This window comes from Phyllopteryx taeniolatus, chromosome 16 (assembly GCF_024500385.1).
Source record: "Phyllopteryx taeniolatus isolate TA_2022b chromosome 16, UOR_Ptae_1.2, whole genome shotgun sequence".
NCBI lineage: Eukaryota > Metazoa > Chordata > Actinopteri > Syngnathiformes > Syngnathidae > Phyllopteryx > Phyllopteryx taeniolatus.
Window position 1 is genome coordinate 15,985,638 of NC_084517.1, and position 12,587 is coordinate 15,998,224.

Consider the following 12,587-nt stretch of genomic DNA (forward strand, 5'->3'; position numbering starts at 1 on the left):
ACAATAATATGTGGCCAATGTAACATTGTTTTCTCAGTAAAGTACAAAAACAAAACTAACAAACGCTCAAGAAACAAAAACAAACAAAAAGGACAAAAGATATAAAGCACAGTATATTCCTTTTCATTTATGGTCTATTAATAAGTCACCACCTTGGGCACGTTGTTTTTGTTTAAATGAAATGTTACATTTCAACGACGTCATTATAATGGCGTAAACGATTGTATGCTGACGGCACAAACGCGCTTGGCATCGTTCAGGTCCAACGTTTTGAAAACTTTTTTTTTTCGCTAGAAAACAATTCACATACAATTATCAATGATATAACACAGCTGTGATAATTGCAATCAAGTAAATTTACTTGTGATATAAATCGCTACAGTTAAAGAATAGCAATCGGAATTTCCGGGTCGAACAAAAAAAACTTTATTTAAACACGTACGTCACATATATATCAAACAATGACATAACAAATACAATTGCTCAATGATTTGGAATTAGTTTGCAATAGATGTAAAATAAACGGTTGGATTAGGGGGGGGGGGGGGGGGAATGCAAAAAGGAATTCCCGGGTCCAATTTACTAGGCGGTAATCCGCCCCGACGTCACACGCGATGACGCCAATCTCCCACTGCGCAAGTCACTTTCTGTCAGCAGCAGCAGCAGGGGCAGCTAATGCTCACACTGAGTGAGGCGGCGCCCAATTTACGGTTATGCTCGTGAACGTTCAATGGCTGACAAGAAATATTAGTACTGTTCCTAAGGTATAGTTCGCGCGCATAATACGGGGTCGAACAATTACATGGGGTGATTTTAGAGCTAGTCAAGCAAGTGTGAGCTAGCTTCGTAGTGTCCCCGCTGTGGCCGACTTCCGCAGATGGAAGAGCGAGTGCTTCAATGTGGCGCCTCGGTTGTGACTCCTTAACGTGTGTCTGAAGTCGCCCGATTTGACCACTTGCCTCCCTTTGTGCTTGTCCCCTTCCTCTGCTTACCGTAGAGCAGAATGGCAGCGGCGGCCCCCAACCCGGAGGACTCGGCCCGGAGTAGTAGTAGTAGTGGTGGTAATAGCAGCAGCAGCGGCGGCAGTGGTGGGAGTAGCGGCGGCGGCGTTTGCGGCACCCCGAGCTCACTGGCCGCGGACGGCGACGCGGAAGAGGCCGAGGACTTCGCGTCGTCCTCCCACTGCTCGGAGCTGTCGCGGCGGCAGAACGAGCAGCGCAAGCAAGGCATGTTCTGCGACGTCACGCTCGCCTTCAGCAGCGGCGCCGCGGCCGGCGGCGTTCAGACGTGCGAGTTCGCGGCCCACCGCTCGGTGCTGGCAGCCGCCACGGACTACTTCACGCCGCTGCTGGGCGGACAGTTCTCCGAGTCGCTGTCCGGCCGCGTTGACATGAAGGAGTGGAGCTCGGAGATGGGACCCGATCCCGAGACGGTGGAGAGCGTCATCCAATACATGTACACCGGGGAGATTCGTGTCAGCACCTGCAATGTGCATGAAGTCCTGGAGCTGGCTGACAGGTACTATTTTGTGCACATCTATTCACTATATTGCCAAAGTATTTGCTCACCCATACAAAGAATTGGAAATCAGGTGTTCCAATAACTGTAAAAGAAGAGAAGAAGAGATACGAGAAGTACCCTGCCCATGACCTCCTGCCTCTTTAATTTTCAGGTTCCTACTGGTGCAGTTGAAGGACTTCTGCGGCGAGTTCCTGAAGAAGAAGCTGAGCCTGACCAACTGCGTGGCGGTGCACAGCCTGGCGCACATGTACACGCTGGACCAGCTGGCCCTGCGGGCGGCTGACATGATCCGCCGCAACTTCCACAAGGTGATCCAGGACGAAGAGTTCTACACGCTGCCCTTCCATCTGGTGCGCAACTGGCTGTCGGACGCCGAGATCACGGTGGACTCCGAGGAGGTGCTCTTTGAGGCGGTGGTCAAGTGGGTGCAGAAGCTTCCCGAGGAGCGCGGCGGCTACTTCGAGGAGCTCTTCCGCCTGCTCAGGCTGCCCCAGATTAAGCCCACCTACCTGACGCGGGTGGTGAAGAACGAGCGGATGGTGGCGGCCAACGAGGCGTGCATGCGGCTGGTGTCGGAGGCAGTGGAGGGTTACGCCATCCGCTTTGAGAACTTCAAGTTGGCCGACCTGGAGCTGTGGTCCTCGTACGTGGTGTCTTTCCAGCCGCGCTTCGGCCAGAACATGGACGTCATCATGGTGGTGGGTGGCGTGTCGGAGGGCGGGGACTACTTGAGCGAGTGCGTGGGCTACTTCATCTATGAGGACCGCTGGGTCAACCTGCCGCACATCCACAACCACCTGGACGGCCACGCGATCGCCGCCACCGACTCGCACGTCTATGTGGCCGGCTCTATGGAGCCGGGCTTCGCCAAGACGGTGGAGCGCTACAACCCCAACTGCAACACCTGGGAGCAGGTGAGCAACCTGACCACCCGCAAGCACTCCTTCGGTCTCACCTGCATCAAGGACATCCTGTACAGCATCGGCGGCCACGGCAACTTCAGCCCAGGCTTCAAGGATGTCAGTGTGTACGAGCCCGAGCAGGACAAATGGCACAACCTGGAGTCGGCGCCCAAGATCCTGCGCGACGTGAAGGCGGTGAGCGTGGAAGACCGCTACGTGTACGTGACGGCGCGCACGCCCGTCGACACGGACAAAGACGACGGGCTGAAGACGGTGACCACCCGCTACGACACGGACAGCCACCAGTGGCAGGACGTGGACTCGCTACCCCTCATCGACAACTACTGCGTCTTCCAGATGGCCGTGGCCGCCACCAACTTCTACCACACGGCCTCTTGCTGCCCCAAGAGCTACAGCGTGCGGGATGAGGTGGCCCGGCAGAAGATCAGCGCCCGTGTCCCCGACGAGATCCTGGAGAGTCTGCCGCCCGAGGTGACCAGCATCGAGGGCGCCGCCATCTGCCACTTCGACGACGACGTCTTCATCATCGGCGGCTGGAAGAATAGCGACGACGTGGACAAGCAGTACCGCAAGGAGGCGTACCGCTACTGCGCCGAGCGCAGGCGCTGGATGCTGCTGCCGCCCATGCCGCAGCCGCGGTGCCGCGCTACCGCCTGCCACGTGCGCGTGCCCTACCGCTTCCTGTACGGCTGCCAGCGCTACCCCATGCCGCAGAACCTGGCGCGCCAACGAGACCGCATGCAGCAGATGCAGCAGCTGCACCGCCGCACGCTCACCCTGCGCCGGCAGCTGCAGTCACAGATCGAGTGCTGAGCTCTCGATCGTCTGCGGACTCGTTCCAACTGCGTTTCCACCAAGTGGTGCGGTTCAGATTGGTTTCCATTAGTTGGTTTGCATTCCGTTGAATAAGTTTATCAATATGTGAAAAGGACAGAATATTGCATTTCATAATTGTAACACACAAGTGACTCATTCCAACCACTTTTCCACCAAACGGGACGGTTCGGATCCGTAATTCATTTCCTGTGCGTTTCCATTTGTTAAATGGCTCTCCTCGCATTCGATGGATTTTTTTATTTTTTTTTTTATTTAGGAGTTTTTCTTCTTTATGTAGACTGGAAAGGCAGTGTTACACTCTGGTAGGACCACGCAGGACGGGACAAGACTGGACAGAATAGTACGGTAAAGTTTGTGATAGGAGAATATTGCCGCAAAACGTAATGCTGGAAAGGGTAGGCCCAGGAAAGGGTATTGAAAAGTTAGGCAAATATTTTGTTTGTTTGTTTTTTTTACAGTGGAAACGCTGAAACCGGACCGAAGCGTACTGCGCGGTGGAAATGCGGCTTTATTAAAATTCTGCTTCTGAAGTCGTCTTGTGAGCTCGCCCGCATGGAACAGTCTCTATCCTTAAATCACCAGCCAGGACTGCGCCATCCATTTATTCATTTCATTCATTCGTAACATGCTGCAGTGGACCAACGCCTTGTTCTGACCAAACTGAACGCTGAGCTGTGTTGTGGTGTCGGCCACTTCTTTTCGTAAGCCATGAATCGTATGTATGTATGTGTTTTGTGAAGAGATGCACCGAATGTATGTTAATTAGAGCGGCAACAACGAAATAATATCCTGATGAGATGTTTATGTGTCTGTATATAAATAACATAAAGCTGTTTATATAGATATATATTTGACTGCTCTGTAGCTTTGTTCCATTTGTAAACACTGTGACAATCCCTGTTCATGCAAGTGTGTCAACTCTTCGAGTGCCATAACCGCTTCTGTGCAGCCTCCACTATAACAGATGCACTAATGAGACATCGTTCATTCCCCACCTGAGACAAACTCGGCAATGTACTCGCTGTATTTGTTAATTTCCCTGAAAGATGCAATGAAGGCATTCCAGTTATCTTTCTGTCTTACAAAGCCAGTCATTCCTTTTGCGCCAAAAGAGCACTTTTGTTCCCATCATTTGTTAGTCTTAAGGGGTTTTAAGTTGCCGCTGCATTTTGTTTGGTTTCTGAAATATGGTTCCACTTGAAATAAAATACAGCAAATTGCAAACTCAAGTTTTCGTTCCTCCTCTGCTGATTTTTCAGTGCTTTGTGTGTGCTTCCCTCCAGAGATTTGAAAAAAAATAGCAAAGTTTATATGACGATCTCTCAGAAAGCCAATAAATGTCAATTGCTTTCTGGTATGTGCAATAAGTGCGACTGGGGTGACGTTTCTGGCGCCCGCCCCATGAAAAATGCTACATGAAATGTTTTATTATCATTACCTGCACATCGTTGGTGTTTGTATGGGGCATTTGCGCCCCCTTGTGGAGACGCTAAGATCTTTCGATGTCACCGAAATATGACATTTTCGTTATTCGAAGATCTCTGTATTTGGGGTAGGAGCTAAGATTAGCAACGTTGTTGGAAGAAAGTGACAGTGTCATGGCTGCATGTGTGTTTTCCTGTTTAGTCAAGTTGAATTTATAAAACACAAGCTAACCAGTAAAGGAGGTCTTGTTATTGCTTGACTTACTCCAGCAAACACAATTCATATGCTACTCTTAGAAACATGTTGGTGGTAATGTGTAGGTCTATTAAAAGGTTGAAAGTAAAAGTCCTCACTGTACATGTAAATGGGCCCTCTATTTGACTTGTTTATTGATACTATTCCCGCATTGATAGTTGAATTAATAACAGCCAACATCATGTTAATTGACAAAGGGTGCCAGAGCACATCCAAACTCCGCTCCTTTTGGATAGCTGCTGCCATAATTTGGAAGAAACGGAAACCTATGACGTGTTGTTTCCCATAGCAGCGGCGCACACATGGGGTTACGCAAGTAGCCGTGCTGCTTTCAGGGGCAGCTCACGGGCTCGTAAATCCTCGCATCTGAGCTCCATCGTCAGACATGTCGTCAAAAGCAACGTTTTATCAGGCAACCAGTCAGTATTGACAAAACCCCTTTCACTCACTGTTTTTGTGTCATGTGATATAGCATCTCATTTTACATTCGCAAAAGTGAACTGGCGTACGAAGCGTCAACATTACTACACTGTATAGAATTCTCGAAGGCAACTCAAGTCGCCCTGACAGTGGACAATATAACAGCCGAGGAAAAACTATTCCACACGTTCTATTTCAATAAACCGTGTCGGTCGTCGACACATCATTTTGTGGAATGGTAATTTAATCCCAAAATGTTTTACGGGGTGACCCTTTGGCGCCCGGAAAGAATGTGGCTCCCGCACTCGAGCTAGCCTCGCGTCGTAAGCTAGCCTCGAGCTAATTGCTTGTCGTAAGGCTAAAACGCGATTTAACGTGTCACTGTAGGACCGAACACTTCATTCCGATAGTTCTCGAAGGAATTGTTTTATTCCTATCGCTTTATCCTGTGAGATAACACTGTAACATTGTGTTTATTTGGCCACGAACTAACTCACGTCCAGTTCGGCCGAGTTTGTCGTTTGGATGAGGAAGTAACCGTTTTCTGTCGCCAGTAATCCCCCCCAAAATTGTATTTATTGTTTTCCTCTTCAGATTTCCGAGCTGTCCAATCCCTCGGTGTGTATGAGGGACCCCCAGAGAGTCCAGGAGATTCTGCAGTCCATGCTGAAGGCGGGTTCAAACACGTTACAGGTCAGACAGCAGCACCGGACACAACATTAGGTACACCTGTCAATCAAATCTGATGCCATCCAATACAATTCGGACCTCGACCGAAGTTTGGAGGGTTTTTTTCCCTCATGTCTTGCTTACTATTAAAAACACACACACAAAATAGTCCAATCACAATAAGGACCATTGTTAAAGGAATACAAAATGGATAGGCAGCACAATACTGCCCTGAGGATGTTTCAAATGTGGGCTCCGGCCTTCCTGTGTGGCGTTTGTATGTTTTCTCCTGGTACGCTTGCCTCCTCGCACATAGCAAAAGCAAGTCTGTTAGCTTCACTGCAGACTCGGAGGACAAAAATTCAAACCTGGATCTCCTGACTGTGAGGTAGAAGTGCTCGCCACAATTTCCACCGCGCTGCTATTCGTGCCACAAAGCCGAATTTGACAAGAACTGGCATATGCGCGTCACTCGCTACGATGCTTTCGTGTCAGCTTGGTGCAAAGGGTTCAGATGTCACACGCAGTTGAGAATGGACATGGAGAGACTGCGGAAATTAATTTAAAAAAACTCCATAAATAGTATCTATATTTAGTTATACACATTTCTATCAATAGTATGCACTAAACCAAGTATATGTATTATTGTTACGTCACTATAAAAATATGCACAGTTTGAATGTACACTGAGCATATAAAGTTTCATAGTTCATAAAGTGAATGAAGAACGGCATGTAAAGAGGCCACTGACGTTCAACTCAAACCATGTGTCGAGTCGGCGTCGTTCACGGCTTGTTTCTTCGTTGTATATCTCTAAATATATTCGGATTTTGCCATCAAAAGTCCTTGCTCCGTCTTGTTTTTGTTGATTTATATTGTGAGGTGTCAAATGCAATTCATTGTACTTAAAAATTAAACACAACTGAATTGCACTTAAAAAAAAATACTGTACTGAAATTTCTAAAAAAAATGTTTTAACAGAGTGTATGCCTAACTACAATCTTCAGTCTAATGTTTGATTGTATTCCATCTTTTAAATGTAAATTGAATTTGTATTTAATTCCGTGATTCTTTCTTTCTTTTCCCCGCAATATTCCGCTGCTGACGCAACGTGCGTTAACTGTCTTTTTTTTTATAGGTTATCTCGGACTTTGACATGACTCTCACGAGATTTGCGTTTAATGGCAAACGATGCCCCACCTGTCACAGTAAGTATACATGTTACAGATATATGAAAGCTAAATGTTGATGAGCTGCGTAATAATGTGTTTCATTCATTTGTGCGCAGATATTCTCGACAACAGCAAGCTAATCTCTCAAGAATGCAAAGGACAGGTGTGTAGAAAGCCAACTTTAAATTCGCACATAGTTAAAAGTTATACATATTGCATATAAAATACAGAATCACATTTTACAGTTAATGCAAGAAAAAAATAAAACTGTTAACTGTCAACAAGTCTAAAAATAAGGTAACTGCTGTTAATCGTAAAATGCCAAAGTGATATTATGACTTTTATGCATCTCCCTTTTTTTTTTTTTGGAACATTCCTAACTGTCACGCAAGTGTAAAAAGATGTTCAGCAGTGTTACTATGGCTTCAGTTGAAGGATCTGTTGAACACGTACTACCCCATCGAGATCGACTCGTCGCGCTCCATCGCCGAGAAGCTGCCACTCATGGTGGAGTGGTGAGCCGCTCGCTCCTCCGCAAAATGTCCGCGCGGAGTTTTCATGTGGCGAAAATGCGCTCATGTCGCGTCCGTGTGTTTGTGACCAAAAGGTGGACCAAAGCGCACGAGCTGCTGGTGCAGCAGAACATCAGGAAGGACCTGCTGGCCGCGGTGGTGCGCGAGTCCGATGCCAAGCTCAGGTCACACGCACGCTTACACCTGCCACATATTCCTTTTTAACCACATTTATTAGATATCCATTTTATTGTACATATTTGTATTATATGATTCAAATAATTTTATCATCAACTGGTTTAAACAATATGTATATTATTTAAAAGTATGTTAATTTATTTATTTGACATGTAATTGTTTGCAATTTCAGTTGTGCTGTCATCAACATTAGTAGATGCTAATATATATTTTAATGTCATTTAGTATAGAGGAAGCTTTTTTTTTTTCCTTTAAAATAAAATTTGATTTAAAAAAACAAATATTCTTTCCATTCAATCTTTGAAAATTGGTTTTTATTTTATTATTTTATTTGATTATTCACTTTTATTTAAAAATCTTGATTGTTTTTTTTATACAATATTTTTTAATAACAAAATCAGTAACAGCAGGTTGAGAGAAATCATATGGTGTCCATTTTGATTCGTGTTACCAAATATGGTTATTTCCTTGTCGTTTTGAGCAAAAAAACAAAGTCAGTGATGCCTTGATTTATGAGTTTAATTCGTTTCGGGACTGTGCTCGTAACTCAAAATACCGGTATCTCAAATCGTCTTTCCCCACCGAAATGAACGGAAATTGCCATTAATCCGTTCCAGCCCCGCACCTTGGCTACATTCAGACATCAACGAAGAAGAGTTTCAGAATTAAGCGACTCAGTAAGCTGTGGTAATATTAATAATTTTTGCACAGGGGCTAAAGAATATATGGAGTATTATTTTCTGTCTGCGTGTGTTGTTGCACCGTTTGCTTTTGAAATGAAGCGTTATAACGTCGCCACATAGATGCTATTCGTTAGCCCATCTATGGTGTTTTCCATTATTTGTTAGTATTAAGCTAGTGGACATTCAAAGTGATGTGGTTGTTTTAAGTACATAAGTTGCAATGCAGTTTGTTTTATCATCAGTTTGACAGTAAAGTTCAACTCGGAGTGGCATTAAACAGCTCGAAGCACCCATTTGCGCACGTGTCAAGTATTCTCAGGGTTTCCGAAAATGTTTGACGCTAAGTCGGCGTGGCTGACGCGAATGTGGTCCACCGTTGCAGGGAGGGCTACCAGCTGTTCTTTTCGCAGCTGCACCAGCACAGCATCCCGCTGCTCATCTTCTCCGCCGGCATCGGAGACATCCTGGAGGAGGTCATCCGCCAGGCCGGAGTCTTCCACCCCAACGTCAAGGTCTTCTCCAACTACATGGACTTTGACCAGTCCGTGAGTATGGCATTTCTCTCCTTCAGAGGTGATGACGACGATGTCACGTACACTTCCAGGCAGGTGTGGCGGACTCGGACTCACACGTATGAAAGACTCGACTTGACTTGGAATCACGTTACGTTACATTCAGTCTTGTGTTTACAGCCGGTGTTGCAATTGTTTCGTTCTTGAGAGAAAACATTTTTTGTAATATAAAACTATGTAGGTTTTTAATATGGTCACCACAGCATATGAAACCTTTCATGTCATAATAAAGACGACAATTGTCATTTTTTTCTCACTATAAACCGAGTTAGTGGTTCTTAAATGGACCATCCGAATGAGTGATTGGGTTAAAGTAAAGAGGGCTAAGACGGAATGGAGATTTTTGCCATAAGTCTTTGAAGGTGGCCAGATTTTGATGTCATGGATAATGTTTACTACTCACTTTAATATTCCATTAGTTGAATACATTTTGTAATACAAGTCACTGTTGTATATTCATTGAATTTCATACTCTCTGTTTGTTATTTCCAACTTTTATTGGTGTAAATATACTTTTGTGTGTGTTATGATGAGTCCAAATGTCACTCCAATATGGGTCATTTTCATATCATTTGATCAATAACGGTAAAGACGCTGACATGGGCAAATGTCTTCCATACTGAAACAGCCACGCTTGAAGTCCTATTTTCAAAAAGGTATTGATGATTTAAAATTGTAGGCATTCATAGTAAAGGCAATCCTTATTGATAGAGTGAACAGTAGTTGCCCACTGCAATATACTACTTGTATATCGGCAAAGACATGAACAGCTTCATAAAAATCATGTGATTTTCACAATTTACTTGCGCTGTCATTCAAACGCTGCAGATACAAGTGTATACATCATCCTAACTACTCATTTAACTGATTATGCTCTTGACTATACAATGGTAGTAAGGGTAAAAAAATTAAATTACAAAAAAAATAAAATTCACAATTTCATCCATTGTCATTCATATCTCAGAAATAATGCCGTTTATTTTTCAGTCAATGCAATATGGCTGCCTCATCGTGGCACTTCAGCTCACAGATCCCTGTGGTGTATTGCAACAACATAACGAGACTCTCCAGAAGCTTTAACAGCGAATACAGCTTGAGTGACAAACACCATTTGTACGAGTACCAAACAAAAGGAACTCTGAAGACACTAAGATTCATTTGCGTTGTCATAAAGAAAAAAAAAAAGAAAAAATCCTTAATTAAATTTGTTGCAAACCATGAAACTACATTTGGGACAAATAACAGTAAAGACATTTTGGCATTAAAAATATAAACATTTAGTACTTGTTAAATAATTACAACTGCCAATAATTCAAATTCATGTTCTGAAGGAAATACAGTGTGGTATGTCTTTACCGTTATTGATGAAATTCTATGAGAATAAACCATATTTGTTGTGACAGAGCAAGATTGTATGACTCGTGATGACTTGACTCGACTTGAAATTTGTCACAGTAACTTGGGACTTGTTTGAAACTTGAAGGTTCAGACTGAGACCTACATTTGGCTTCCTCCCTCCTACCTGTGCTCCCAGGGGGTGCTGAGGGCCTTCAAGGGCGAGCTGATCCACATCTACAACAAACGGGAGGGCGCCCTGCTCAACACGGGTCACTTCCAGGAGCTGCGAGCCCGACCCAACGTGCTCCTGCTGGGAGACTCCCTCGGCGACCTGACCATGGCCGACGGCGTGCACGACATGGAGAACGTCCTCAAGATCGGCTTCCTCAACGACAAGGTGGTGCCAGAGAGAAAAAAAATCTCATTGCGAAATCTGCTTTTAGTGAACCGCCCAGAATCAGGCACGTATTCATCACAAGGCCTTTATTTTATTTCAATTTTATTTATTCAGGTAAGGCAATTAAGGAGATTTGGATCCAAAACTTTTATTTGGACCACTGCATTTTTAGTATCAAATACCACTATATCTCTATCTGTTATTGTTTTAATTGTCGGTTTGTACTTTTCTTCACACTACTCAAAATGTTTATAATGACTATATAAAACAAATTATATCAACAATGTGCAAAAAAAAAAGGCATACATCAAATTATTTTTTTTATAAATATATATTTTATTTATCCATTAAAATTTGTTGAGTGAAAATTTTATTTAAAAAAAAAATATTTAAAATGGACATCAGCTTTACAGATGCCATGTTGCCAAAATATACTTGTTATACAGTATTTCAATATATCTTTAAAATCATATCTAACTTTGGCATGTCTGTTGTAACAGCTTCAAAATGTTTACTTTTTACGGCCCCCAAAATTGGATAGAAATCTTTTTAAAAATCCACACATTTTGTTTGGAATTTACTAAGAGAAACTTATTTTAAAAAGTTAATACCCATTTTTTAAATTATCTAATCTGATTTAAAAAGATTGTAAACCAAGAACATTTTGAAAACAATTATCTGTTTTATTTTAAAAATTAGGTTAAAAAAACTGTACCTCCTAACCAAAAAATCTCCGCAAAAATGTCATTTTTTTCCCATAAAATAAAAAGAACCAAAAGTAGCTCTGAATTATTATTTTTTGAGCCAAATAAAAAAAAAATCATATGGAAAAAACTTGTATCGCCATTTTTTTCTAATCCAAGAAAACAAAATCCTTATTGTTTCATTTATGATTTTTCTCCACACAAAATAATCAATAAAACTATTTTCACAGTTTAAAAAAAAATATTTATGCAAGAAAATCAATGGCTAATTAAAAAAAAACACTCACTAAAAATTAAGTCAGCAAATTTGAAGATCCTTATCTTTTGTTTTTGACCGCGACAAATTGAATGAAGGCCTGGATCACTAACTGAGGCATAGCACATCAGCTTTACAGATGCCGCATCTCAATTAATACTAGTATTAATGAAAAAGTTCACCACAAATGTGTGATCTTTGTGAACTTACTGCTTTTATTTTGCGGGGTGGTATCGTGTTTGTTTGTTAACTGTTGGTGTGTAGGTGGAGGAGAGGAAGCAGTCCTACTTGGACTCGTACGATATCGTGCTGTTGAAGGACGAGACCCTGGACGTGGCCAACGCTGTGCTGCTCTACCTCACTGGGAACAAGTGACCCCACTTTATATTTAGGCACACATTGGACACTCCTTTTTTTTTTTTTTTTTTACTAAAAGTCATAATGTCCACACGCTCCTTCCTTTTTGTTAACACACGATACACTTCATAAGCGCTAATATGGCGCTACTTAAGAGAAAATGCCAGGCACATTTTGTTGTTTTCTGCTTTGTAAGGAGGTCTCTCCTATTCGTTTCAGTTCTGTACTGTACACAGTGTTACCAACCTCAAATAAAATGTGCTGTCATTTTGTCACCTCTGTACAGAGAACACATCTTTGTTTAAAAAATATTATTTCTCACAAAATACTCTCTCTGGACACGTCATT

At 43.3% G+C, this 12,587-nt stretch overlaps 2 protein-coding genes across 5 annotated transcripts; both read left to right on the forward strand.

The window, feature by feature from the left end:
• Positions 1-534: 534 nt before the first annotated feature.
• Positions 535-4,510, forward strand: klhl11 (kelch-like family member 11). The gene is made up of 3 exons (XM_061749962.1): positions 535-764; positions 998-1,518; positions 1,673-4,510. Exons 1-3 carry the CDS (start codon positions 714-716, stop codon positions 3,255-3,257), a joined length of 2,157 nt encoding a protein of 718 aa, XP_061605946.1. The 5' UTR covers positions 535-713; the 3' UTR covers positions 3,258-4,510.
• Positions 4,511-5,250: 740 nt separating this feature from the next.
• Positions 5,251-12,514, forward strand: LOC133466362 (cytosolic 5'-nucleotidase 3-like). Of its 4 annotated transcripts, none has more exons than XM_061749969.1 (9): positions 5,251-5,380; positions 5,976-6,074; positions 7,189-7,258; positions 7,339-7,385; positions 7,652-7,737; positions 7,830-7,919; positions 8,998-9,160; positions 10,722-10,986; positions 12,147-12,514. In XM_061749969.1, exons 2-9 carry the CDS (start codon positions 6,006-6,008, stop codon positions 12,272-12,274), a joined length of 918 nt encoding a protein of 305 aa, XP_061605953.1. In that variant the 5' UTR covers positions 5,251-5,380; positions 5,976-6,005; the 3' UTR covers positions 12,275-12,514. The 4 variants fall into 4 exon arrangements, with proteins under 4 accessions (XP_061605953.1, XP_061605952.1, XP_061605954.1 ...); XM_061749968.1 differs by lacking the exon at positions 5,251-5,380 and adding an exon at positions 5,460-5,619; XM_061749970.1 differs by lacking the exon at positions 5,251-5,380 and adding an exon at positions 5,460-5,619 and having other exon boundaries at positions 10,722-10,922.
• Positions 12,515-12,587: the final 73 nt, after the last annotated feature.